This window comes from Protopterus annectens, chromosome 4.part0 (genome assembly GCF_019279795.1).
Source record: "Protopterus annectens isolate FY-2018-M chromosome 4.part0, PAN1.0, whole genome shotgun sequence".
Classification (NCBI taxonomy): domain Eukaryota; kingdom Metazoa; phylum Chordata; order Ceratodontiformes; family Protopteridae; genus Protopterus; species Protopterus annectens.
In genome coordinates this window covers 73,189,430-73,215,082 of record NC_056733.1, presented here as the reverse complement: position 1 = coordinate 73,215,082, position 25,653 = coordinate 73,189,430, and the positions used below count along the sequence as shown (strand labels likewise).

At 39.0% G+C, this 25,653-nt stretch overlaps 1 protein-coding gene across 1 annotated transcript in view; it reads right to left on the bottom strand.

Moving 5' to 3' along the window:
- Nucleotides 1-17,157, bottom strand: part of PRPSAP1 (phosphoribosyl pyrophosphate synthetase associated protein 1) — a 785,329-nt gene extending 768,172 nt beyond the window's left edge. Inside the window, exon 1 of the mRNA XM_044068098.1 lies at nt 16,806-17,157. Within this exon, the coding sequence (XP_043924033.1) occupies nt 16,806-16,888 (83 nt within the window). The 5' untranslated portion in view covers nt 16,889-17,157. The remainder of the gene's footprint in view (nt 1-16,805) is intronic.
- Between the last annotated feature and the right edge of the window lie 8,496 nt (nt 17,158-25,653).

The following is a 25,653-nucleotide window of genomic DNA, read 5'->3' as shown; positions in this document are numbered from 1 at the left end:
GAAACATCTATGTTAAAAGTTCCTTCATTGGAAAATCAGTTATTTACTTAGGTATACCTGAAATATTCTGTCCTCCAAATAGAACTGGAACCATTTTATGGCTGGACAACCAAAGCTGAACTTCCTTAGTTTATCAAACGGAAAGTTATGGTTGGCCGTTTCGAAGACTCTACTCTACAAACTATCGAGTAATTTAGATTCATTCATACCTATTTATTCTTTGCTGACAGGGTTAGTCCCACAAGGCTGGTGGTCTTTTTCAGGGGAGACCTAAAATTGTATTTATATGGATTAGAGGAAATCTGGCCAGGGGACCGGGGAAAATTCCATAGTTCTTTTCAACAAATGCTGTGGGATCTATTACATCCACCTGAGCTGCCACCAACTCTGGCAGATTAGTACTTACCAATGAACCTGACTGGCTGCCTTTGCAGGCCATTTTACGCTTCGCAATTGCCCCTTTTTGTGCTCAAAATAACCTATCCCATTTGATTACAGATTGGCCTTACCCACCCCATGGTCAATAATTATACATGACCCTTAATGAGAATAACTGGGATCATATCATAGATAAGATGACACATGCATGGGATAAAGCACTTAGGAGTTGCATCTATCCATTAGAATAACATGGGGCTATGGAAGTTCCTCCCTTATTCAAGGGAATGACTGTAGCTGTTCTCAATTCACTTGGTACAAAACCTGTATGGTCACTGAGAATAAACAGTGTTGCTGGGGGTGTGCTTAAATAGTGTTTCATGCTATACAAGATGCATCCAGGGAATTTGTCAGGACTCATTGATGCAGTATTTTTAGCTTTTGATAGCACTTTTTTAACTTAGTCTTTTGGTCTTGGGTGACAGCTGGAGGTGAACCAGTTTCAGGTGCATCTTGAGTATTATTTTTTTAGGTTCATATTAGGCTAACTGCCCTTGCGAGCTACTGTAAGCCTAGCCAATTATCCCTTGTGAGACTCAAACCCTGCACCTTGTGTTTGCAAGGCAAACACCTTAACCATTAGGCTACCCTAACAATAGAAGGGGCAGACAGAGGAGACAGAGAGGGGTAAGATTATAGCTAACCTACTGACCGATAAATGTAGCTCCATCTTCAGCCTCAGTGTAGGTAACATTGTTCACAAGCAGCTTACTGCAATGCTGTAATGTGCTTTTGAGTTACAAATGTATCTGAAAAATGCACTGTGATTGTCTTTGGCTTGGGTAGCTATTTTAACCTCAGAATTAACTTTGGTGGATTTTATTAAGTTCATGAACTGTTCGTTTATTTCAGTGACAAGGGCTCTACCATTCTGGGAATCAGATGTCTTAATTTTGGCTAAAATTATTTCCTTTTTATTATAAAGCTTGTTGATATTATGGCTCCACCATGTGGGTTTAGTTCTGGGGTTTGCCCTGCACTTGTTCCTATGGGGTATAGCTGCATGTACTGTATGCAGCCATCTACATGGTGGGACAGTGTGGTGGAGTACATTCCTGCATACTCAGTGGAGTTAAGTGGGTTTGGAGGGGATTTAAAAATTGTCACTATATTAAGAGAAAGCAGTTTGTCTTAATGTTAACAATTCCTAAAGGTACTTTGGGTGGAAGGGATGAGGCAACATCTCATCCAAAGATATTACTGTTGCATATATTCTCTGTGGATGTGTGAAGTGCAGTCATGGTCTAAAGAAGTTGCTGAATTCATGCTGAAGGTCACCGAGTATGCTATGTTTCTTAAAGTGTTCAAAGATTTGTTTATAGATAGGATGGCTATTGGCCTGCAGTCTTTGAGTTCCTTGAGGTGAGGAGTTTTAGGTAAATGGAAAATGTATGCATACTTAAATAATGTGGGGAATATTCTAGTCCAAAGTGAAATGCTGAATATACGTGCCAGGGGACCAATGATATGAATAGTTATAGCTGCTATTTTGAGAAATTTGGGATGCAGTTTGAGAAACATGCATACTGCTTTTAGAGTTTTAGTAGGGCTTTTTGAATTTCTTTTATGGCATTTTGTCTGGAAGTGAAAGTAGCTAGTACATATTGTTGGGATGGATCAAGGACGACCAAAATGGGTTTACTAAAGGTGGGTTAGTTGGGTCAGGGGAGTTACTGATTATGTCCTGAATTGTTTCCACTAAGAAAAGTCTGGAATTATTTTTAAACAGCTTTACTAAACCACAGTTTACACAATCTCATAGCTACTCATATCTATAACAAAACAAACCACAATAACACTTATTATTTTCATGTGGTAAACTTTTCCTTTTTAACAGTTATCATTCACTTCAACATTATGTAAACCGCTCAGTTCCTGCCTTCTAGTAAACATCGCTCCTCCTTTAGAAAATACATCTACATGTATTGTTCCCATGACTTCTATTTACTTCCAACCTCCAATTATTTTACCTCCTTTACAATATACTGTACTTCAATTACAGTGGGTTTACATTTCTATTTCCATTTTCTGGTAATTAATTTTGTTTTTGGGGGGGGGGCGAGTCAACACCATTAAGCTTAGTGAGGTCTTACTATGTCTAGGCAATTCAAATCCCGTGTCCCACCTCAAAAGAATAATTTCTTTAGTTACAGCAATATGCTCCCCCAACATTTCTGACAGAGTACTCTATGAGGAATTATAAAAATTTACCAACACACTACAATACTACTTTTCTAAACATACTGGAAAATATTAAGATACAACTAAACACCCTAATACTGGGTGATTTCAACTACCCTGCCATTAATTGGGAAAACTACTCATGTACCAACACCTTTACCCAACAGTTCTTGGAATTCATAAATTCCAACGTCCTGGATCAACTAATCCATAGTCCCACCAGGGGCTCCAATATCCTGGACATGGTCATTACCAACATGGGAAATCGATGCTCCACACTAGTGGTCACCCCCTCGTTGGTTAGGTCTGACCATAAGCTAATCACCTTTGACATCCACAATCCACCCCCACCTCCCAGTAAGGAAACATCCGTAAAAAACTTCTACAAGGCCAACAAGTCAGAAGTGACAAACTTCATGACACCCATGCAGACAGGAACTGAAAGTTCGACTGCAGAATCCTACACTAAAGCTCTGTATGAGCACATCCACTCGTGCATGAATCGTGCCATGCCAAATAGAACCAAGACACTCTCCCCTCCAAAAAAAGGAAGCCAGTCTGGTGGCCCCTTGCCATAAACAAACTTTACACAACAGAAGGAAGAAACTGTTGCAGAAAAGAGGAAAATCACAGGATGCAAAAAACTCCCCTTACCAGCCTCAGTAAGAAGCTGAGATCCCTCATAAAATCCTCCAAAGCGAGTTATGAAAATAAAATTGCCAAAGATTCCAAAGACAACCACAAGGCATTCTATAGCTATGTCAAAAATCTAAATGGCAATGCTCAGATCTGCTCTGAGCTACAACAGAAAGGCATTAAATATACTGATCCCAAGGACATAGCCAATATCCTGGCAGATAGATTCAGTGCCAACTTCACCCCCTCTCACCCCCTAAAGGGCCAATCTCAATACAGACAGATTGCCAAATTCCAGTAATCACAGCCACACAGGTAAAAACCACACTCTCCAAAGCTATGGGACCAGACGACATCCCAGGCTGTGTACTACATGAACCACAAAATGAACTGGTGCTATTGGACCAGATGACATCCCGGGCTGTGTACTACATGAACTACAAAATGAACTGGTACCTCACCTAAGTGCCATGTTTAATCATAGCCTCACCTCAGGCTTCATGCTCAATGAGTAGTGCACAGCTATTGTTATCCTACTCCACAAGGGGGGATCCACCTTGGATCCTGGGAACTACTGCTCCATCAGTCTGACGAGCCTGATCTGCAAAGCCATGGAACGTATTATCATGAAACTTATAAACAAAGACATTGGCAACCTTCAAACACTGCACTCCACCCAGTTTGGGTTCGTGAAGGGCTGATCGTGACTCCTGAACCTGACTGACTTCTTTCAATCAGTCTCCAGAGCAGTGGACGAGAGTAAGGCAGTCCACACAGCCTATCTGGACCTCGGCAAGGCCTTCAACACCATCCCCCACTCTTGCATCACAGATAAACTTACTAAGCTGGGCATAAATCCCTACGTCACTCGATGGGTTGCCAACTGACTTACGGACAGAACCCACGCTGTAAAAGTAGCCGACTCCAAATCCATCTCCAGACAAGTGACAAGTGGAGTACCTCAGGGTTCAGTCCTGGGACCGCTCTCGTTTGGCATCTACTTCTCTGAAGTACAGGCCAACACTGAGGGACTCTGGCTAACAAAGTTCGCAGATGACTGTAAACTGGGAGCCATTACTGAATCCCAAATGATGTGGATATTCTACAAAAGGGCCTTACAGAAACAGATGCTTGGTGCCAGAGCCATGGGCTCAAGCTTAATGTCAAGAAATGTACAGTTATCCCCTTTGGAAAAAACATGTACCTGTGAATTACCACATAGGTGGCAGTAAACTAAACACCGAAAGTGTGATAAGAGACTTAGGAACACAGGTGGACAGTGGTCTCACCTTCGATAACCACATCGCCGCAACAGTCAGGAAATCCTTCTATGTGGCACACAACATCACTAAGGGCTTTTCATCCACAAAAAGGAGGTCATTGTTCCCCTCTACTCGTCACTCATTAGACCAATCATAGAGTACAATGCCTTGTTTGGTATGTACCTCACAAGACATCTGCAACAACTGGAAAGGCCACAGAAACACCTCACTAAATGAATCACAGGCCTAAAGCAGATGCCCTATGCTGACAGACTAAAAAAAACTCCAGCTATACTCTGTCACATATCGTCTACTCAGAGGCGATCTCTGCTTAACATACAAGGCCATGTCAAACACAGAGCTGTTGGACATGCTACACTTAAAGAAATCCCAATCCATCCAAACCACACACTCCAGGGATCTAAACCTTGTCATAATGAACAAAACATGCTGGAGGGATAGGTTCCTGACTCAGAGACTCCCCATATATGTCTTGAAGAGGGCCCCTCTTCAAAAGGAACCTTGACGACCGGATGGGAGACGGGAAATTTACCCCGGCGATCACATCAGTCGACCTGGTAGACAGGGGGTTCAGGGAAGTAAATATTGTGGGAAGAAATAGCCAAGGAATTCTTATGACTAGGCTTGTATAGGCCCTACGGCTGATAGCCTAGTCCCAACCTATGAACAGCAGGTTATACTCTAGTATCAACTGAAAACTCAACCACAGTTGGTCTTTCACTTAGTATTCCTCAACCCCTTTCTTTTTGCCCACACTACAATATCAATTTCTGGTAGGGTAGGCAGTCTACAACATGCAGTCCAAATTTCTGCTTGGCCTCATTCAACTCTACTACCTTTTCCCCTCTATTTACTTGTTCCTAATACTTTGGTCCCTTTGACATATTTCTCTGGTAAATTTCAGCACCCTCTTATTTTCTATACCCCTAACTTGCAGTCATCCCTGTTGGAAATGTCACCTTTCTCCATTAACACCTTAGTGTAGTTCTTAAAATACTTCCTGCACATAATATTCTGTATGGTTGCTGTTATTCTCCTTAAGGACCTGCATCAAAAATCCCACTCCCGCGCTCTATTTCTTCATCTTAAAGCACATAGCAAAGGAGAAAGAAGACATTTCTGCCTTGTTCCCCTGCTTGAACTTAACTAATTTCAAAGGAAACCTCCCACCATAATTCTTGCCAAGCAGGTATGACACTAGCCCTGACCTCGATGCTTTGTCAGAGATGGCCTGCATCTGTCACCCCTGGGTTTCCAGGTACTGGCTAAGGCTCTTGCCACCCCTATAGTGCCTTTTTTAGGCAATGTTCCAAAGACCAAATTGCCACTGTAACAGCTATAAATAAATGCAATCTGAGGGTCATGCTGATCAAAGCAAGAAGTCTAAATCTCAAGATGCACTTGCTCGAAGCACTCCTCAAAATGGAGAACATCAACATTTGTGCTGTAACGGAGACCTGGTTTAAAGCGTCAGAAAGCACCCCTGCGCTACCAGGCTATAACTCATTTCACACCTTTCGGCCCCGAAACATGGACCGAAGCTCCAAAGGTGGTGGTGTCTCCATATTCATAAAGGATATACACACCTCCAGACTAGTAGCCCAGTATAATCCATCTGAGATACTTCAGGTACAACTAACTTTGGGTAAGACTGCGATCCAAGTCATAGCCTTCTATAGGTCCCCAACTATGTCCCTATATTCTCACTCCACCTTCCTAAGCACCCTGGACTCTATCAAGGTCAAACCCAACACTCTCATACTAGGAGACTTCAACTACTCCTCCATCAACTGAGAAAACTACTCAAGCACCAATACACTGACCCAATGCTTCCTGGAATTCATCAATTCCAATGCCCTGAACCAGTTCATTCTGACCCACACTAGAGGAAGCAACATCCTTGACCTGGTTATTACTAACATGGGCGACCGTTACTCTACACCAATAGTCAATCCCGCCCTGGTTAGATCCGACCATAAACTAATCACCATGGAAATCCACATCTCACCCACACCCCCCGCAAAGGTAACCACCTTGAAAAACTTCTCCAAAGCTGACTTTGGACTCCTAAAAAAAGAGGTGGCTAACTTCACTGCACCCATGCCAATGGAAAACAGCTGCATGACTGCCGAGTCATACACCAATGCACTGTACAACAATGCATGGAACTAGCCATACGCAACAGAACCAAGACACTCTCCTCCAAAAAAAGGAAGCCAGTCTGGTGGTTCGCTGCCATTAATAAACTCTGCAACAGAAGGAAGAAACTGTTGCAGAAAAAGGTGAAGTCCCAAAACTTGAAAAACTCCCTTAGTAGCCTCAACAAAAAGTTGAGATCCTTCATCAAATCCTCTAAAGCCAGCTATGAAGGCAGAATTGCAGCAAACACTAAAAACAATCACAAAGCCTTTTATAGCTATATCAAAAACCTCCATGTCAATACCCAGATGAGATCTGAGTTACTGCACAATGGTACCTCCTATACTAAGCCAACATATACTGCCAACATACTGGCTGACAGATTCAGTGCCAACTTTACCCCTCTCTCCCTCCTAAAGGGCCAATCGCAATACCGGTAGAATGCCAGGCACCCAGCATTACTGCAGCCCAGGTTAAAACTGCAATATCCAAGGTCAAGAATACGGCTTCCATGGGACCCAATAATATCCTTTGCTGTGTTCTACATGAACTACAAAGTGAACTGGCACCACATCTGTGTGCCCTGTTAAGTCACAGCCTCACCTCAGGCTTTGTCCCTAATGAATGGTGCACTGCTACAGTCATCCCTCTCCATAAAATGGGGAGCGACTACAGACTCAGGGATTATCACCCCATTAGTCTGACGAGTCTGATATGTAAAGCTATGGAATGCATCATCATGGACCTGATTAACAAAGATACAAGAAATCTCCAAACTCTGGACGCCACACAGTTTGGCTTTGTGAAAGGGAGATTATGCCTGCTCAACCTGGTTGACTTCTTTGAGTCAGTCACCAGGGCTGTGGATGAAGGCAATACAGCCTACCTCGATCTGGCCAAGGCCTCTGATACCATTCCTCACTCTGGAATTATTGATAAATTCACCAAACTAGGCATCAACCCCAATATCACTAGGTGGGTTACAAACTGGCTCACAGATAGAACACACAGTGTGAAAGTAGCGAACTCCAAGTAATACTGCTAACCAGTCACGAGTGGAGTCCCACCGAGATCGGTCTTGGGTCCTCTCCTGTTCAGCATCTACTTCTCAGAAGCCAGGCCAACACAAAGGGACTCTTGCTGACCAAGTTCGTAGATGACTGCAAGCTGGGAGTCATTATTAACTCCCCAAGTGATGCAGACATCCTACAGAAAGGCCTCACTCAGACCAATGACTGCTGCTGAAACCACAGCCTTAAGCTTAACGCCAAAAATGCATCATCATCCCCTTTGATAAAAACTCAGTTCCCACTAACTACCCCATTGATGGGAGCCCAATGAACACTGAAGGCATTATAAGAAATCTGGGGATGCAGGTTGACAGCAACCTCTCCTTCGACCACCACACTGCCACTGTGGTCAGAAAGTCCTTCTATGTGGCACATCTCATTACCAAGGGTTTTGCATCCAGGAAGAAAGAGGTCATCGTCTATCTCTACTATCCCCTTATTAGACCAATCATTGAGTATAATGCCCCACTTGGCATGTACCTCACTAGACACCTGCAACAGCTGGAGAGGCCACAGGCATACCTTACGAAGAGGACCCTAGGCATTAAAACACGTGTCTTATATGAGACAGACTCAAAAGACTCCAGCTATTCTGTCTCATATCGCCTACTTAGAGGCGATCTCTGCTTGACTTACAAAGCCATGTCTGACCCAGCTCTGATCACTTCAGTGGCTCTATTTGATAGAGACACTGGGAACTAACGTTGGGTGGCATGATGCTAGGGCACTTCTATGAGCTAGGCTTGTAAATGCTCCAGGGTCATTAGCCTAGTACACACATATGAACCCTTCACATACCCTCTATTTATTAACCCATTTATTCTGTATGGCAATGTAAAGTCAAATACCTACTCTGCATCAAGACATACTAACAATAGTGTTTTCTTACACTCTGCATCCCTCTAGATCATCATTAATTTATTAATGTTGCCAAATACCCCCTCCCAAAAAAGACACAATAATCCATATGTATCAAATCTGATAATTTGGCATTCTCTCAGCTAGTACAGACATAAACACTTTATAATCATTTGAAAATTGAAATGGGTCTATACACAGCTGAGTTTGAAAGGTCTTTACCCTCTTTGAGCAATACAGCAACCAGAGCTTTCTTCCAAGATGCTGGTAACACCCCCCCCCCCCCACATACCATAAAATAGGACTAAAAATCCTTCCATATCTTCACCAGTTTCTTCCCTCCTAACTTCTACACAAATACAATCTCTTCCTGGATATTCCCCCGTTGATTGTTTATACATCTACTTAATTTATCTTTTCCTGACATACCTATTAAATTGATAAATCAAACTGGTTTCTAACTTTGCCTCAAGTCTTCCATGAATATTTCCATTTGTGCATTTTCATAGTTTCCACATTACTCTGTTTTACAAAATGTAATAAAACATTTAAAATATCTTTAATATTTCTAAAGGATCCCACACAACCCTGTCTACTTTCCGTCACCAAAGTCATTTTGCTAAGAGTTTTTGTACTCTAAAATTATCACAAAATAGTTACTTAACAGCAACCTTTTTCAATTCATGCATACTATCAAAATGTTCTGGTTTTCCCTTTAGCACTTTGCAGTCCTTTTCTTCTGTGAGATTTCCCATACTCTGCAATGCTAATATTTGCCACCTTCTCTCAATAACCCCTACTACTTCCCCATAACTCATTCTCTCTCTCTCGTTTCTAAAAACAATTCTGTCTTCTCTAATAACTCTCAAATCATTTCCACTACCCATTCCTTAAATTACATTCTCTTTAACAGATAAAGCTCCAGTGTCTCAGTTTTACTTCATTACACCACATCTTTATCTTGGCTTTCATTCATCGCTGCATCATCTGAAATACTTATTGGAAAACTTTCGATTAAATACACATATTCTTTTAAATATAACTTTGATCCATCCTCAGCTACTTTATTTTGTGGAATAATACATACATTCTTTCTGGATTCCTATTAAGAAATTCACATCTTCCATACCAAACATTCTCAGATTTCTTCAGAAAACTGTCCTCTTGTTATAGTCTCCCTTCTAGGTCCCCAATACTTCCACAGCATCGCAAAACAGGTTCCTGTTCCAATCCATAAACAATATTCCCTACTGAGAACTTATTTCTGTTTTAGGTGAAATATTAATAAATGCTAATTTAATCTTTCTTCCCTGCCAATAACCCCATTTGTGTCTTTCTCCCCTTTTCTATCACTATTGGAGCCTCCTTAGCAATCAGTATTATTACTCCCTTTTCATTTGTCTCTCATATTTCGGCTGAATGTCCACCCTGAAATCATCTGTCAAATCTGCATGCTGATTTCTAACCAAATGCATCTCCTGCAACATTATTTGTGCCCTACACGTCTTAATACAATTCAATACTATTTGCTTTTTATGTACACCTTTAAGATCATTTACATCCCAGGATAATGTGAAGAGATAAGGCCACAAAACTCCCACCTATTATATGTGAAAGTCCCTTTTAATATGCTTCCAACTTTTAGCTTCCATACACCCACTAATATCTGGCAGGCTGATCTTTTATGTAGTTGCTTTTCTCATCCTCATTTGAACCTTTGTCACAGTCATAAAGATTTTTGTTTCAAAGAAATTACTCAAAACTAGATTTTCAAAACCTTTTCTCTTTTATCTTACAAACACACACAAAAATATATGCATTTAAAAAAATGAAATTTTCCCATCCAAATAGGAGGAGTTGCCCCAAAATGACAACAGCAGTAACATGTATTACCTAGTCTAAAATTAAGGTTATCCATCCTAAAGCTTATTAGAGCATGTGTTCCCACACCAATTATTAATTGTGCCTTTCTTATCTATATTCTACTCCCAGATGTGAAAAACAATTTGTATGCTTTCAATAAACATCAATGTTTAGCCCCAAGAAAAAGTGCACTGGCTACCTTTCAATAAATAAAAACTACGCATTGATAATATTAAGTGCATCTTAGTATTAAGGCTGCTGGGGAGGCAATTACCTATATAATTTATTCACTTCCCACAGTCTCAAACTTCATTTACTTTCAGTGAATTGCTTGCCAGGTGTACCCCTAAATGTTAATTATGAAGTGTTCAGAGCTCTCATGATTACTTGTTTGTACCTGCAGACACCTCATCTCCACGTAAAACAGTTAGTAATGGGAAAAAGTAGCTTGTAACTTTGCAGATACATGAAAGAATCTTTATAAAATGTCACTGCTTTACAATACAGTATACAATTAATATACTGAAAACTTTATACAAATATTAATAAGAGCAAATATAGTTTTACCTACATTTACTTCTTCAGTCCCATCCTAAACATTATTGACATAAAGTGGGGTATATGCTTGTACAGTTCACGTACCAGTTTAACACAATCAACAAAATTTCAGTCTTTTGCGGCCACTTCTTGTAAAGTCATATGTCACGCATCTAATCCTACTTCTAAGGAGACTGGTGTCTTATAGTCCCCATTTAATCACTAATTTCAAAATGTTGCAGGTCTTCTTGCTCAACTCCATCTCCCTTCTCCTCAATTCAAAGACAAAGTACTCCTGATTCTTCTAGTCAGCTCTTGTACTATTTTCTGTTGCTCATGCATTTTCCTTTGGAACAACAGAAAAGGTTTAAAGTTTCACTTGCAAAGCCTATCTTGTGGATTTTGTTACCGTCGGAAGAATTAGAAGCAGCACTCTGGCTTGCTAACTCACTCTGTTGGTTAACTTTGTTTTTAAATTTCCTATCTAGACTATTCTGCATCCAAAAATTACTTTTTTTTTTCTTGCAGGATCAAAGACATCCGAAAACAGTTGGGCATATCAACTTGAATCTCACACCTGCTTCACAACATTCACCAACTGTGGGGATAAACTTGCTTCTCTCATTCCTGCCTGATGTACAGTAATCGTGTTCCACAAATATTCTGCTGTCCCCAATTTTTAATAATTTTCCTTTATGCCACTACTTTTTTCAGGAACAACTCCCTGCTGGTAGGATTGTAACTTACAACATATATCTTGCCTGCTTCCTGATGGTCAGGTTTACTAGTTAAGGCTTCTACTTTCTGAACATTTTGCTGTTTGACCATATATATTCCTTCAGAGTTTTACTAAGACCTCAGAAAACATTTGATTTATTTTTCCTCTAAATTACTGAAAACCATATCCTACATCAAAACTGAGATTTGGACTTTTTTTTTTTTGCTGAACAGCTGCAATGTTCTTCCCAGTCAGAGTTTTTTCTCCTCTTCTCCCTTTCTGATTGATTTTACAACTGTTTTTTTTGTTTGTTTGTTTGTTTTCTACTGCAGTTTTCCACTGGAAAAGCTGTAATCAACACACTAATTAGTATGCAGTTACCAAAAAATGTCCAGAAAAATGTCTGTAATCATTAACAAACTTCTGGCTTCCAGTTCCAGATTTAAGGAAAGATGACTTTGGGGAAATTGTTGTATTTCCTACGAGCACTTTTAGTTCCTATTGGAACAGTTTTGAATTACCTGCTAGTGCTTATCTTTTTCCTGAGGTAGGAGGCCTTTGCAGCACTGGTTGGCATTCTGGGCTTTTTTTTTAATTCAAAGGTATGTACTGTGCAGTAGCCTGCTACTGCTTTCAAGCCTACCAGCATTTGTCTCTATCCAGCATAAGTTTTTTTTTTCTTAAATTATGGTTGAGTCAGGGTCATTTTTGTCCCCTAATTCTTCTTTTTACTAAGTGAAAGGCTGCATCTTATGCAGGGGCTATTTTTTCTAGAAAGTAATTCAGGGCAACTTACTGTCTGTCTGAATATTCACTTCTGTGGTTTTGAATTATTACTACAATTACAGGGAGGGGCTGACTGAAATGCAGAAACACCAGAAAGAAGATCATCAATGCCAAAATTTCTAAAAAAAGATTGCACAAGTAAGCAGCTTCCTATTGTAATCCATGAACCAAAACCCAACCAATAAATTCAGTCCTAATTTGTCTGCCAGTGGCAGTGTTACAATTTTTTTCTTAGTTGAGGTGTAGGGTTGGGCACAGGACATGCCCAGCCCATCCTTACTAATGCATGCGAACCCTAACCATAACTCTACAACATACTTTAGAAAAACACTTTCCACAACACTGCCACTATACATCTACACATGACACTCAGACACAGTATTAAATATATCCCATTCCATAACCCTTACTGTAAACCTAACCTGCAAACATCTGAGCACACTCTCCTGCCCCCAATGCCAAAACTTTCAATACATGAAACATTCAGCATTAACATCCCACACTCACATTTATCACCTACAACTAAACTGTATGTGCCACTCAACCAAATGTATACTTGATTAAAAGTGTAGTCAGTCAACTGGTCGTATACTTAATTCGGCTGACCACACACGTTTATTTATTTATTTATTTCATTTATTTTTATTTTCAGTTTGATTACCGGGGAAGTCCACTGGGCCAGAATGTGCCCATTTTCAGTGGAGGCCTGGGGAGAAAAGCTCCATAAGCAACACAAATACAAAAAGGTTACATAATGCAAAGGTAAAATACATATATAAATTCGTACAGTTAGGAACAGCAAATGCTTAAATTGTACATTATAAACACAATTAAAGACAAAAGATAACACAGTTTACAGGCATTTACATTCAGAGCAATAAGTTTCAACTGTGTGAAAAATAAGCATCTGAGGTTACTTGATATTTACAATGTTTAGATACTTGGGAGTCAAGAGAGAGACAGCTTGTTTAATCTGAGGATGCTAGCTTAGGTTTGTTTTAGGAGAATAGAAAATAAAGTTGTAGGGTAGCATGTAGCAAGGAGTATGGAGAGATCAAAGGGGAAATGTCTTAGAATTTATGTAGGGTGAAAGCAGGAACATTTACGTTACCTAGGGAGAAAGAGAGAAGGAGTTGGCCTGCAGGACGTTTGGGTTTGTGAATAGAGATTAAATTTTGGTGTTCAGATCTCAGAGATCTGATTGGGATGTATGGGGGAAGGATGTTTAAGGCTGGGCATTTCTCTGGATAGAATATTAATTTGTGAGCGGTGGTTAGTTGGAGATATTCTAAGTGGTTAGAGAGTTCCAGCCAGTTCAGAGATTGTAGGGTAAGGCAGTGGTGAGTAGAGGTTTTGGATTTAGTTGCAAATTTAGAGATCTTATTATAGCAAATTTAAAGTTTAGAGGTGTTGGAAGAAGACAGGTTAGTTAGAAGAGGGGCTCCGTATAGTAAAGAAGGAAGGAGGTAGGTATTTGCTATAGTATGCCTGGAGGAGTTGGAGAGAAAGCGGTTATTCCTATAGAGCATACCTAGCTTTCGGTGTGTTTTCTTTATGTTTTGTTGTATGTGGATATCAAATTTAAGGTGTTTGTCTATGGTAATGCCAAGCGGTTTTGCAGAAGGGACCACTTCTATAGCAATGTTGTTTTGGCTGAGGACTTTGAAAGCATTTTTGTCGAAAGAGAAAGCCCTGGAGGGAGGGAAAAGAAGTATTTTAGATTTATTAGAGTTGAGCGAGAGATGGTTGTGGTGCATCCAGTTCTCAGTAGTGGAAAAAGCTATTTGGGTTTTAGTCAATAGTTCAAGAAGGTTAGAGATGGCACAGACTAAGGTAGAGTCATTAGCGTATTGGATAACTGTTGTGTCAGGGATGACAGTGTGAAGGTTATTTATGAAGATGTTGAAAAGCAGAGGTCCGAGGATGGACCCCTGGGGAACACTGGTGGGTGTTGGCAAGAAGGAGGAGGTAGAGTTCTTCCATCTGAGAGCTTGACATCTGTCTGATAGGTAGCTGGAGAACCAGGATAGGGTGTCAGGGGAGAGATGAAGGTTGGAGAGATGAAAAAGAAGGTGCTTGTGGAAGATGGTGTCGAAAACTTTTGAAAGATCTAGCAGTACTGTGGATACTAGTAATCCAGAATCCCAGGCTCGATTTACTGATTCTAAGAAGGATAGTAAGGCAGTAATGGTGCTGTGGCCAGGGTGGAAACCATGTTGGGTGGGGGTTACGAGGTGGTTCTGAGTTAAGAAAGGCATAAGTTGGTGGTGGACACATTTTTCTAAAATTTTTGATATTGGCGAGAGTAGGGCAATTGGGCAGAAGTTGGAGATATTGGTGTTTTTGCCTCCTTTGTGAAGAGGTAGAATGAAGGCAGATTGCGAAAGTTTGGGTACATATGACTCTTTTAAAGATCTGTTAATTAGGATGCTGATAGGGAGAGTGATACCTTCAGCAGCAGATTTGAGGAAGGAGGAGGGTATGTTGTTGGGGGCATTTGAGCATGGCTTTAGTTTGGATAGGAGCCTTTTTATGAAAGTAGGTGAGACAGATTTGAGCTGGAAATAAAGAGGACAGTTATGAGGGTTGTTAGGAGAAGAGGAAAGACAGTTGGATGGATTACTGTCTGGAAAAGATTTGGTTAGATTAGCTATGGATTCTGTAAAAAATGTATGGAAGTGAGATCTTAGTTCTGAGTCAGTTATGCTAGGGTCAGGGCAGGGATTATTCCTGGACCCTGGATGGAGTAGGGAATTAACAGATTTCCAGAATTGTTTTGGGTTCTTGTTAGACTGAAGTTTATTATAGTAGTTTTTTTTGTCAAAGGTGATTCGTTTTTTTTAGTTGGTTGCGGATTAAGTCAATAAGCTGTTAACGAGCTTCTTCCTGTAGTCCAGCTCATGTATATATACTTGTATGTACTTACATATAGACATACAAACACAAACATATGCATGCATAGGATCATATGTAGATACAAGAAGAAACAGTCCATGAGACCACTGAGCTACCTAAAGTTCTCACCTCAAATGTCCAACAGTACTGTCTAGTTAAGTGATTTGCTCCAAGTCGCACAATATGAAAAAAGGCTACGGAAATCAAACCCTGGACTACAGGAAGAAGCTCGTTAACAGCTTATTGACTTAATCCTCTGTATTAATTAATACAGTGTGTGTATGTATGTATGTATGTATACATATATATATATATATATATATATATATATATATATTTATTTCAACAGACAGACACACAAAGTGTGCTTTACTCAAAGTAACTCATTTAACCACATTACTAGATTCCTAGCTATCGTTCGTTAGTGTTAAAACAGTTCATCAAACTTGGAAAACTACTGCCAAGAGCTATGTAATTAGGTAAAAACATAAAAAGTGTTCTTAAAATAAACTCCAGCAAAACAAATGATTTGATATTTAATTTTCATTTTGTTAACTGGGTATATAAACTGGCCCCGAGACAAATTTCAACCATGGCCTGGGCCCATACCTCTCAATTGTCTAGATTTTTGATTCATCTTTTGGTCTGTTCCTCATAAAATTTGTGATTTTCTATATTTCTGTGGCAAGTTAGTGAGGACTGAATTCACTAAATAATGACAGGGATTTGTATTTCAGACTTCATTTCCTTCAGAAAATGCATGGTAACACAAGACATTTCACTCTTAGCAGCTTTCTACGTTTATAACAGCAATATTTAAAAGTTGTCCCTATTTTGGGGCTTTGTCCAGACTTTTTCTGCTAAAAAGTTGAGCGTTATGCCCAGGCCACAAGGCAGAACGTGGAAAACTGGGCTAAAGATGTAATAAACAGTCTTCTGAAAATCGCAGGTGTGTCGTACATTTTTTATGTTTTTTTTCTGACGATGATATATTTCTTTCTGATGACGATACCAGTGACAACTCCAAAGCACACACAGTCAAAATGTGCGCTACTTACCACTTATGGACCCCCTTGACACAAGCCCATTCCTTGATAACATGAGCTCTTCCCACGTAAACACAAAAACTGTATTTAGAGTTGATCTCATGTGAAAAGCATAACCAGTAGCAAAAGACAATCTTACAGAGAAAAATGATCACATTTAGAAGCAATAAGTAAAAATGCTCATGCACAGTTTCTGCCTAAATACAAGTCAAATTGAAAGTTTGTGCTTTCTCGCTAGTAACTGCAGCCTTAGAAAATCCAGAGCTTTGCAACAGTTAAACTAAGGCACACAATACGTTTACAGGACTGATGCACTTATATGGCCATCCCTATGAACAGTAACAACGACACTTACTCAGTGATCCTTTTCGTTAACTCAAAGCACAGGTGTGAAGAGCTCGCGGAGAACACCCTATATCCATGTTTAGCCACGTTCATCCTAAGTAAAGTAACTAAGAGATCTGAACAGCTTAAAAACCGAGATATAAAAACACTTCAGCGTTGACAAAGGACACAACTGAAAAGCGCGTGCCGGTACTTAATTTGCTAACGTCGGGCTCAGACTCTGAGCTAGAAAAACAAATCTGGAAAACCATAGGACATTTACAGTACAGCCCTATAACAAGCAACCCATACAGTTGCTTTATGCAAATCACCCCTTCCTACATCACATTATTTGTTTAACCAAGCTCAGTACTTTGCGTTGATGACATCATTTCCGCCCCGCAAGTGGAACTACACTTCCGCCCTGCCAGCCTGAAATATAACCAGAGGAGAGTTTGCCTCAATGGCATCACTTCCGCCCCGCTAGCTTTCAGCTACTTTAATTTACCCGTGAAACCTCTTCCGTCACAGAGTTTTGAGGATAGTGTATGTAAACGGCGAGCGAATTTGGTACAAGTGCATTTCAGAAACATAGTTAAAGCCAAACACGCAACAGAAATATGGCACAATGGTTAAGGTCTTTAACTCACAGACGTAAGGCTCATGGTTTGATTCTAATTTAGGATTAATGTCTGGGCTTAAAAATGAAGAGCGGTTAGCCTAGTGTCTACCTGTATTCTATGAAATACATTAATTTATTTACACATTAATTCTCCCTTAGTACAAAACTGTAGTTGCTGATGGGATGAAATCAGGGACGTTAGCCCTACCACTTCCCGAGCCAATACAATAAACAATATTAGCAGTTTTTGTCGAAATGTTTCTGATAACTTATTTTATGTATCATCTTGACTTAGGGTTGCCTCCTTTTCTGATGACTGTAGTGGGGCATTTTTTTTATGGAAGAGTGATGTTTTGCAGTGTAAACCATACCCATAACCATTGCAAAGGACTGTATTTCACTTTGTTGCCAAAATAAAAGATCGCACTTATTTACCATTTCGTATTCATTGATTGATTTTTGTTGGCAGAGAAAAGTCCGTCTGGGTAAAATCCATTTTCAGCGGCAGCCCGAAGCGAAAAGTTCCGCCTTTATATTACGCGTGATGCGAATTTATAATTGTAAGGAAAACATCTGTACACGAACTTATTTACATTATTTTTAAATAGTTCTTACACGAACGTAGTAGTTTAACACAAAAAGCAAGAGCGAAATTAACATATGCTGGTTAAATATTGAATGGAAAATAAAATACAATACTAGTTAATGTATTTATAGCATGATGGCTGTACGAAAAAATCAAAAAGGGGTGTTTTTGAGGTTAGTAATAATTTACCGAAGAGAAGTAATATAGCTTAAAAATTGATAACGAGAGATATGAAAGGAGAAATTATGGAAATGGGCAAAATAAATAGTCAGAAGAGGAAGTGTATAGTTGGTGGGGTGTGAGAGGAAGAGTAAGAGTTTAGGAAATTAGTCCAGTGAGGAATAAGGCAAAACAGACTGGGAAGCATAATGGCTGTAAGAGTTGGAGAAAAGTAATCTGAATAAAGCTAGCCAGGTAAACAGGAAGAACAGAGTCCTCTTTGGCATAGATGTTGTTTCATCAAAGTATTGAAACTATTTACGTTTTCTATTTGTTTTAACTGTGTGTGGATTCCATTCCAGAAATGGGAGTAGAGAGTCTCCAGCAGTGTTGAATGTCTTACTGACACATAGTTTATACTGATGCATAGAGTTTATTGCTAAACTGCTGACCTCTAGTGGATGAACAGTACAGTGTTTTGTAATGCTGGGCATTTGTCTGGAGTACAGCAGGCTGTGGGCAATGAATAGTTGTGAGTATGTCAACTGGTATGGGAGTTCAAGACAGTTTAATTGTTTTGATGTAAGGTAGTGGTAGAACTTGTAGAATGTGAGTTGTTTCTTTTGTTTTGTATCATATTAATGTATTTCATATAATAGTATTTGTTTTATGCAGTTATTAGAGAAAATGTAGAAAGTATTTTTTGTCCTCAAATCTCGGGACGTTTGCCATTTTTCATGTTTTTACACATGGCACAACTTCCCATGTAGGGACTGTCCTGGGAGGGAAACATGGTTATGATTTAGCTGTGCAGAATGGTGTACTTCTTCAGTTACTTGCTTCCTTAAATAAATCCTTATCTTTTGGAAACATGCTTGCAGTAGAATTACACCCTAGGTGGCCACCCAGTTTGTCTCTGCATAAGGTCGGCCATGCTAGTGGTGTATAAGTATAGCTTAACCCCACTTTGTCTGCTTATTGCTTGTTGAAGGTCCTCCTTAAATCAGGAATGCTTTATTTTTCTCTCTTTCTCTTATACGAATTATTTTATGTCTACCACATCTGGCACTTGAATTCAATTGCTTTTTATAATTACGTTCATCTCTCCTGAGCTGTCTGCTTTGTATTTTCAAGTGTGTATTATCTACATCTGTTTCACTCAAAGTGTTATACCAAATTTAGATTCTAATGCTTTTCCTGAAGCAATACTTATTTCTGTATTTTTTGTATTTATATTTCAAAGTAGTGTGTACTGTATTAAGAATGTATAAGCAGGGATGACCTTTGGTCAACTGGTACCCTAGGCAAAAGCGCTCCACAGCACCCTTCCCCCCACAAACACACCACCTGGTGCCCCATCCTGGTCTACCTACACCATCCAAATTACTGGAAAGCACCCTGTTAGAGTGGTGCCCTAGGCGGCTGCCTAGTTAGCCTATGCCTAAGGCTGGCTATGTGTACAAGCATACTAGCCATACTCTTTAGCTACACTATATAGTCTGGCATTCATGTGCAGTCACATTTTATCAGGTACTTACGCTCACTTTTAAAGTATCCTGGCACTGCCATAATACTAACAACACCAGACTATCTCCTTCCCTTTCATCAGGCCACTTTATTACAATATTCTGAAGCAGGAAAATATCTGAATAAAATTATACAGAAGACTTTCTGTCAAAAAGTTAAATGCTAAGATAGCAGTCAAATTCTTTGAAAGCAATTCAGCTTTGGCACTGACTCTGGTATCTCAGACTCTTCACACTTACTGCTCAGTTGCGCAGTTCCTTGTGTAGTGTCTAATAAAGTCCCATCCCTCAAAAATTTCTCATTTGTATATTCATTTTTATTATCTGAATTCACTTCTTTAGGACTAGAAGTGCTTGCAGTCACTCTGGTTCTCAATTAATCACTATGCTCCTTGTAAGTGATACCAATGTTAGTTTATTCAACATGAAAGAACCTGTCTGTTCAGTCACCACACCTGGGAGCTAACTCAGCCCTGCCCCTGTTGTATCTCATAGGTATACTTAATATAATCATTAAATGATCTGCTATTTGTGTGGTTCTCATGTTAAAACGTCTTATTGTCTCACTTTCACATTTTAGTTATGTTTTGTCAAACCAAGTCTCTTCCTGACATGTCTATGAAAAAAATAATTATGCAGGTGAATAACCTATTGTGCAATTAGGCATAGCTTTGTTCACAGCAGAAACAACTACATTTTATTTTCCACATCTAATGCAGTATTTGATAGCTTCTTCATTCCAGCTTTAAATGCCTGAATAGATCTTTCTGGTAAGCCATTTTTGTACTAGTGGAATGCCTAATTCAGTTTTGTTTAATAAAGTAAAACTTTTCTGATGTGAATTAAGCAGTTTTATCTGTCATACATGTTCAGATTACATAAGGGCAAAATAATCTTCTCAGTCTACATGTAGTACATGAAGTCCTGTGATTATGCTCTGAATTTGGGAAAAAGACAACTCCATTAAGTGCATTTTTGATGTAAGAATGGTAATTAACAAATACTGCTTACAATTTTTTTCAGCACTGTCAAACTCTAATCTTGCACTACAGTATAACAGCAGCCAATGATGAGAAGCTGGAACAGCTTTGAAAGCTGTAATACACTTCCTTGTCACATAAAGATGTGGTAGCATGAAGTGCCATTCATTTGGAGGCACCTCACTTCTGGCCACAGTCCATGTGGCAGTGCTAGGTGTTTTATTGCTTTTAAGGTGTAAAACACTTCAAGGTCCTACACTTTTTCCCCTGTAGTTAGTAGTACATTGCAGCAGCTAAAGCTCCATGAACTATAGTCAGGTACAGCTCCAGTGAACTATAGTCAGGTCTTTCTGATTATAACTCATTTGCTATTTGTTCTTGACATGGATGACAAGATTCATCTCTTGAGCTTTGCATTGCTCCACCCTTGATTTATTTCTTCTGCTCACTGCCCATAATAACTTTATTATTATTGGAAGCCCTGTCATAAACCTCTCTATTGTAGCTGGTGATGTCACTTCCAAAATACAAACCTCTCCCATTCATTATGAATATAAATGTACAAGAATCATGAATCCACTGTTCACAAGATGACCTAGAAATAAGCATATGCCATATTTTTCAGCATTCATTTAGAAATTCCTTTAGGTTGTAGTAAAGGTTGTCTTGGCATCTTTTGTTCCATCTGGCATAGTACACAGTGTCTGGACATGTACTCAATCTCACCATCTAGCTTTAGCCACCATTTGCATAATAACATTTTCATTTTCACAATGCCTGGATACCTAGTGTGCAATTCTTTCAGTACTCTTTTTCTCATTTTCCGTGGAATAATGATTGCAGTGCTCTATCGCACACAGCCTTTCTTTACTAAAAGTTCTAATCTTCTTTTGTGATACACCTCTACTCTTTCATCGATACTATGAGGCCAACTTTCCATCGTGAAAGTTAATATTCATGATAATACTCTTATAATTTCTGGCCATGTATGCAACCATTTCAGATTTTATTGGAACGTCTTAGAAATGATCTACTGTCAGAGCAATTGTGCATCCTGTCACACTTTCAGTCACATTATTGCTAATTTGTGAGTATGGTATACTTGAAAAATCATCTGCCTTGTTATGACTTTTTGACAGTCTGCATGATAATTTTACACTGATAAGATTATTACCCATCTTTGGATATGAGCTGCTACTGGGGCAGGCACTTCTTTACATGTATCAAAGTTAACAATAGTTTATTGTCTGTAACCAACTTGATTAATCTATCCCAAAAGTACTGACTGGATTTTTTCATTTTGAAAATCAAAGCAAGTTACTATTTTTTCTACTTCTGATTATCTTTTTTTCAGTTATGAAATGAGTTGAAGAAGCATAATCAATTGACGATTCCTTACCTATTGGCATTCTATGTGAATAATTGCTCCAAAACCAAACATAGAAATATCATATGATAATGTAAGCAGCATTTCTTGGTTATGACTTTATTGCACCTTAGCAGTTCTTTACACCTATAACATATTTTGTTCCTGGTGTTTCCACTACCTTGGAATGTTTTCCTGTAGCAACATGTAAAACAGAGCCAGTGCTACACACTTATTAAGTACACAATTTCCACAGTAGTTCACTAAATGAAGGAATCTTGCAACTGCTTTATACGGGTGGGAGTAGGGGGCACTTTATGGACTTATTCCACATTCTCAGATGAAGGGCACATTTCTTTTTTATTCTGTTTATCTGTTACATATCACCATCCTCGACATTCAGTATATGACTTACCAAAGGCACATTTTGATGTTTTTGTTATTTATTTGTTTATTTATTTAACATTTGTTAACCAGGAAAGTCCAACTTGGAATGAGCCAATTTTCAGCGGAGGCCCAGGGAGAAACGATCCAGACGCATGTCTTTGTAACATGGGAGGAAACTGAAGAATCTGGAGGAAACCCATATGAATGCAGGGAGGACATGCAGACCCTGTACAGATGGCAACCAGCTGAGAATTGAACTGGAGAACCTTTTGCTGTGAGGCAGCAATGCTACCGCTGCACCAATGCACCATTCTAAGAGTCCACTTTTGCTATTATTGTAACACTTTCTGTAAGTTACTAAGATTTTTACTTTGTCATATCAGTAAATGATCTTGGTAGACAGCCACGTTTGAATCCTCAATATATTTTCTGTAATTCCTTGTGAATTGAAAGGCACAGTGCACATAGCACTCCACATGGAAACCTGTTATACCTAAACCATGTTTCTAAGAATCATCACCTAGTAACACTTGCTGATAAGCAGAGTTTAAATTAGTTTTTGAAACCACATTACTCTAACTCAGAATGGCCACTGATTCTACTATTCCAAGGAAAATATACAGATCCATGTTTGCAGTTTGCTTTAAATTTTCCTTATAATTATCAGACAGATGAAATAAGCCTTCCTTCATTACCATATGAACAGCAGGTGGAGCCTATTCACTCTGCTTCATTGGACTAATAATGTATTCTTTTTCTAATCTTTATAACCTTCTTATATTATTTTCATCGTAAATGACAGCAGCCAATCTTTACAGAACTTTGCTGAATAATCTAAACTCTGGTACAGAACTTTGGTTAATCATTCAAAGTGACCAAAACAGCAGCTTTTACATGATGCATTGTGACGAGTTATGCATAGAACACTTATGAATGCATGTTCAGAACTTCTTGTATGTTCATAGGTTAATAGATGATAACTAGGCTGAAGACCCCAGGGGGCCTCTGTAGGTCTTGCCACACTTCCCAAAGGTAAGAACCAAACCCTGTACCTTGTGTCTGTAAGATAAACAGCTTACCATTATGCCAACCACCCAACCCCCAAAGTCTTATATAGATGTTAACTTAAAGGACCCATTTTGGGTCACACATTTAATCTATTTACAGTTTAACACAAGTCTGTGTATCCAGTTCCTCCCATACAAAGCAAGACCATCTCATTCTTTAATTACAATTAACTGTAAACACTACAGTTATTAACATAACCCTCCTGGTAGATTAACTATCACAGATAATGATACATTTAAAGCACAATATAATCCTACTAGATGGTATAAACATTTGGTGGATCAACCACAAAATCTCCCCTCACTTTAACAAATAACCTCCACCTATGTAATTCTTTGGCCTCACTCAATTAATATATCTTCCTATCAGAATAGATAAAAACTGGCAAACAAAGTATTCCTGACTGATAATCCAAAAAAACATGAGTAACATGGGTATGTTAATTAATTCTCTTAGTGATCATCATCCTACTGTTGTTTAATGGAAGCAAAAACAAACAAATAAACAAAAAAATTCATAGAACAACTACTTATAAGTGAATGCATTTCAGAAAAATGCTTTCAAGAGCAGATATTTAACAAAGGTCTTAAAACAACATAATTAGATTTCCCTTAAACATTTACCACTGGCTGAAGCCATACTAAGTATACTTAATTCACTAGCACTGCTACACAAAATGAAACTGAAATGCAGGAGTTCTCCATGGCTAACACCGACCTCAAAATAATGGGTGTCCGATAGGAATAGAACATGGAAACAATGGAAAGACAAACCCACTCAAAATAGTCTTCCAAACTATAGGATCCACGGAAACAAAATTAAAAATATGTTAAAAACAGATAAATCTATATATTTCATTAACTAACAAAACATCCATACAAAAAACTCCAAAAAATGTTGGCATCCTCTAATTGCTCTTCTCTGTCCAAGAGAATTAGCTCATCCTAACCCATCAGTCAGCAAAACCAATTATAACATTGCCTTTTCAATGAATACGCATTTCATATAAGCTAGCACCAAAACTGTGCAACCTCAGTACCTGTACACCTCTAACTATACATATGAACACATGAATCAGTAACTTTAATTTGCAGCCAGTACCTATTAACCAAGTTAAAAACTACTACAGAGTTTAAAACCAACCTCCTATGACCAGACAAAATTCCATTAGAAAATGGTATAGCTGCGGAACTACTGTCAACCCCAAAGCAAGATATATTAATACAGCCATAAAAAGGTTATATTCACAATATATAGAAGTGATCTTATGTAACTCCTTTACATAATGATGGAGCATTTTTGGATTCATCTAACTATGGATTAACAACTATACTATCTCCCTTCTCTAAAAGTCTAGAGAAATGTATCCACAAACAATTTCTAGCTCATCTAATCAAAATATCTTATTGCCCAAAACACAACACAGAGTTTGCCCTGGATACAGTACAGAGACAGCACTGCCAACATTTGCTAATAAGATCAGTAATTAATAGGAATCAAGGTCAACACATCTCTTATAGTTTTCTAGACCTAGCAAAACTTATGATACTGTCTTTCAACAAATCCTCATTGACAGATTAACTGCCTTAGATATCAAGTAGAATGCATTTGTTTGGTTTCATAGCTGTCCTAATAGTTGTTCTCCATACTATAAATGGTAAGATACCTATATGTCTTAGCAGGATACCAAGGAGCCATAGCTGGCTCATCTGTTGACCAGTGCGGGTCCCTCATCTGCCACCTTGTCTACTTAGCTCTTCTGAAGAGTAAAAAAAAAGATCTGTTCCCCCTTAGGCTGGCACTAAATGCCAGATCCCTGCCCCTCAGCCCTTTAATTGAGGAGGAAACACACACACACACACACACACACACACACACACACACACACACACACAAGAAACACTGAAGTGCTTTTCTGTACTGGCAATCAGAAATGGAGGACCTGCATTTTCCAATTGTGTCCCAAACATGTTGTGCCCGGGATGGCTGCTACATTGCCCTACATTTGCCATGCTTGTGTTGCTCCACAAGGATCTACATACTATCTTTCTCAAGTTCATACATGAGACAGTTACAAATGCCTCAACAGTGCAATGTGTATATGATTCTACACTAAAATCTTTAACAGAACTACAATTACTCAGTGTAACATCACAACTTTATAAGTGTTTTAAAACTCTCATCT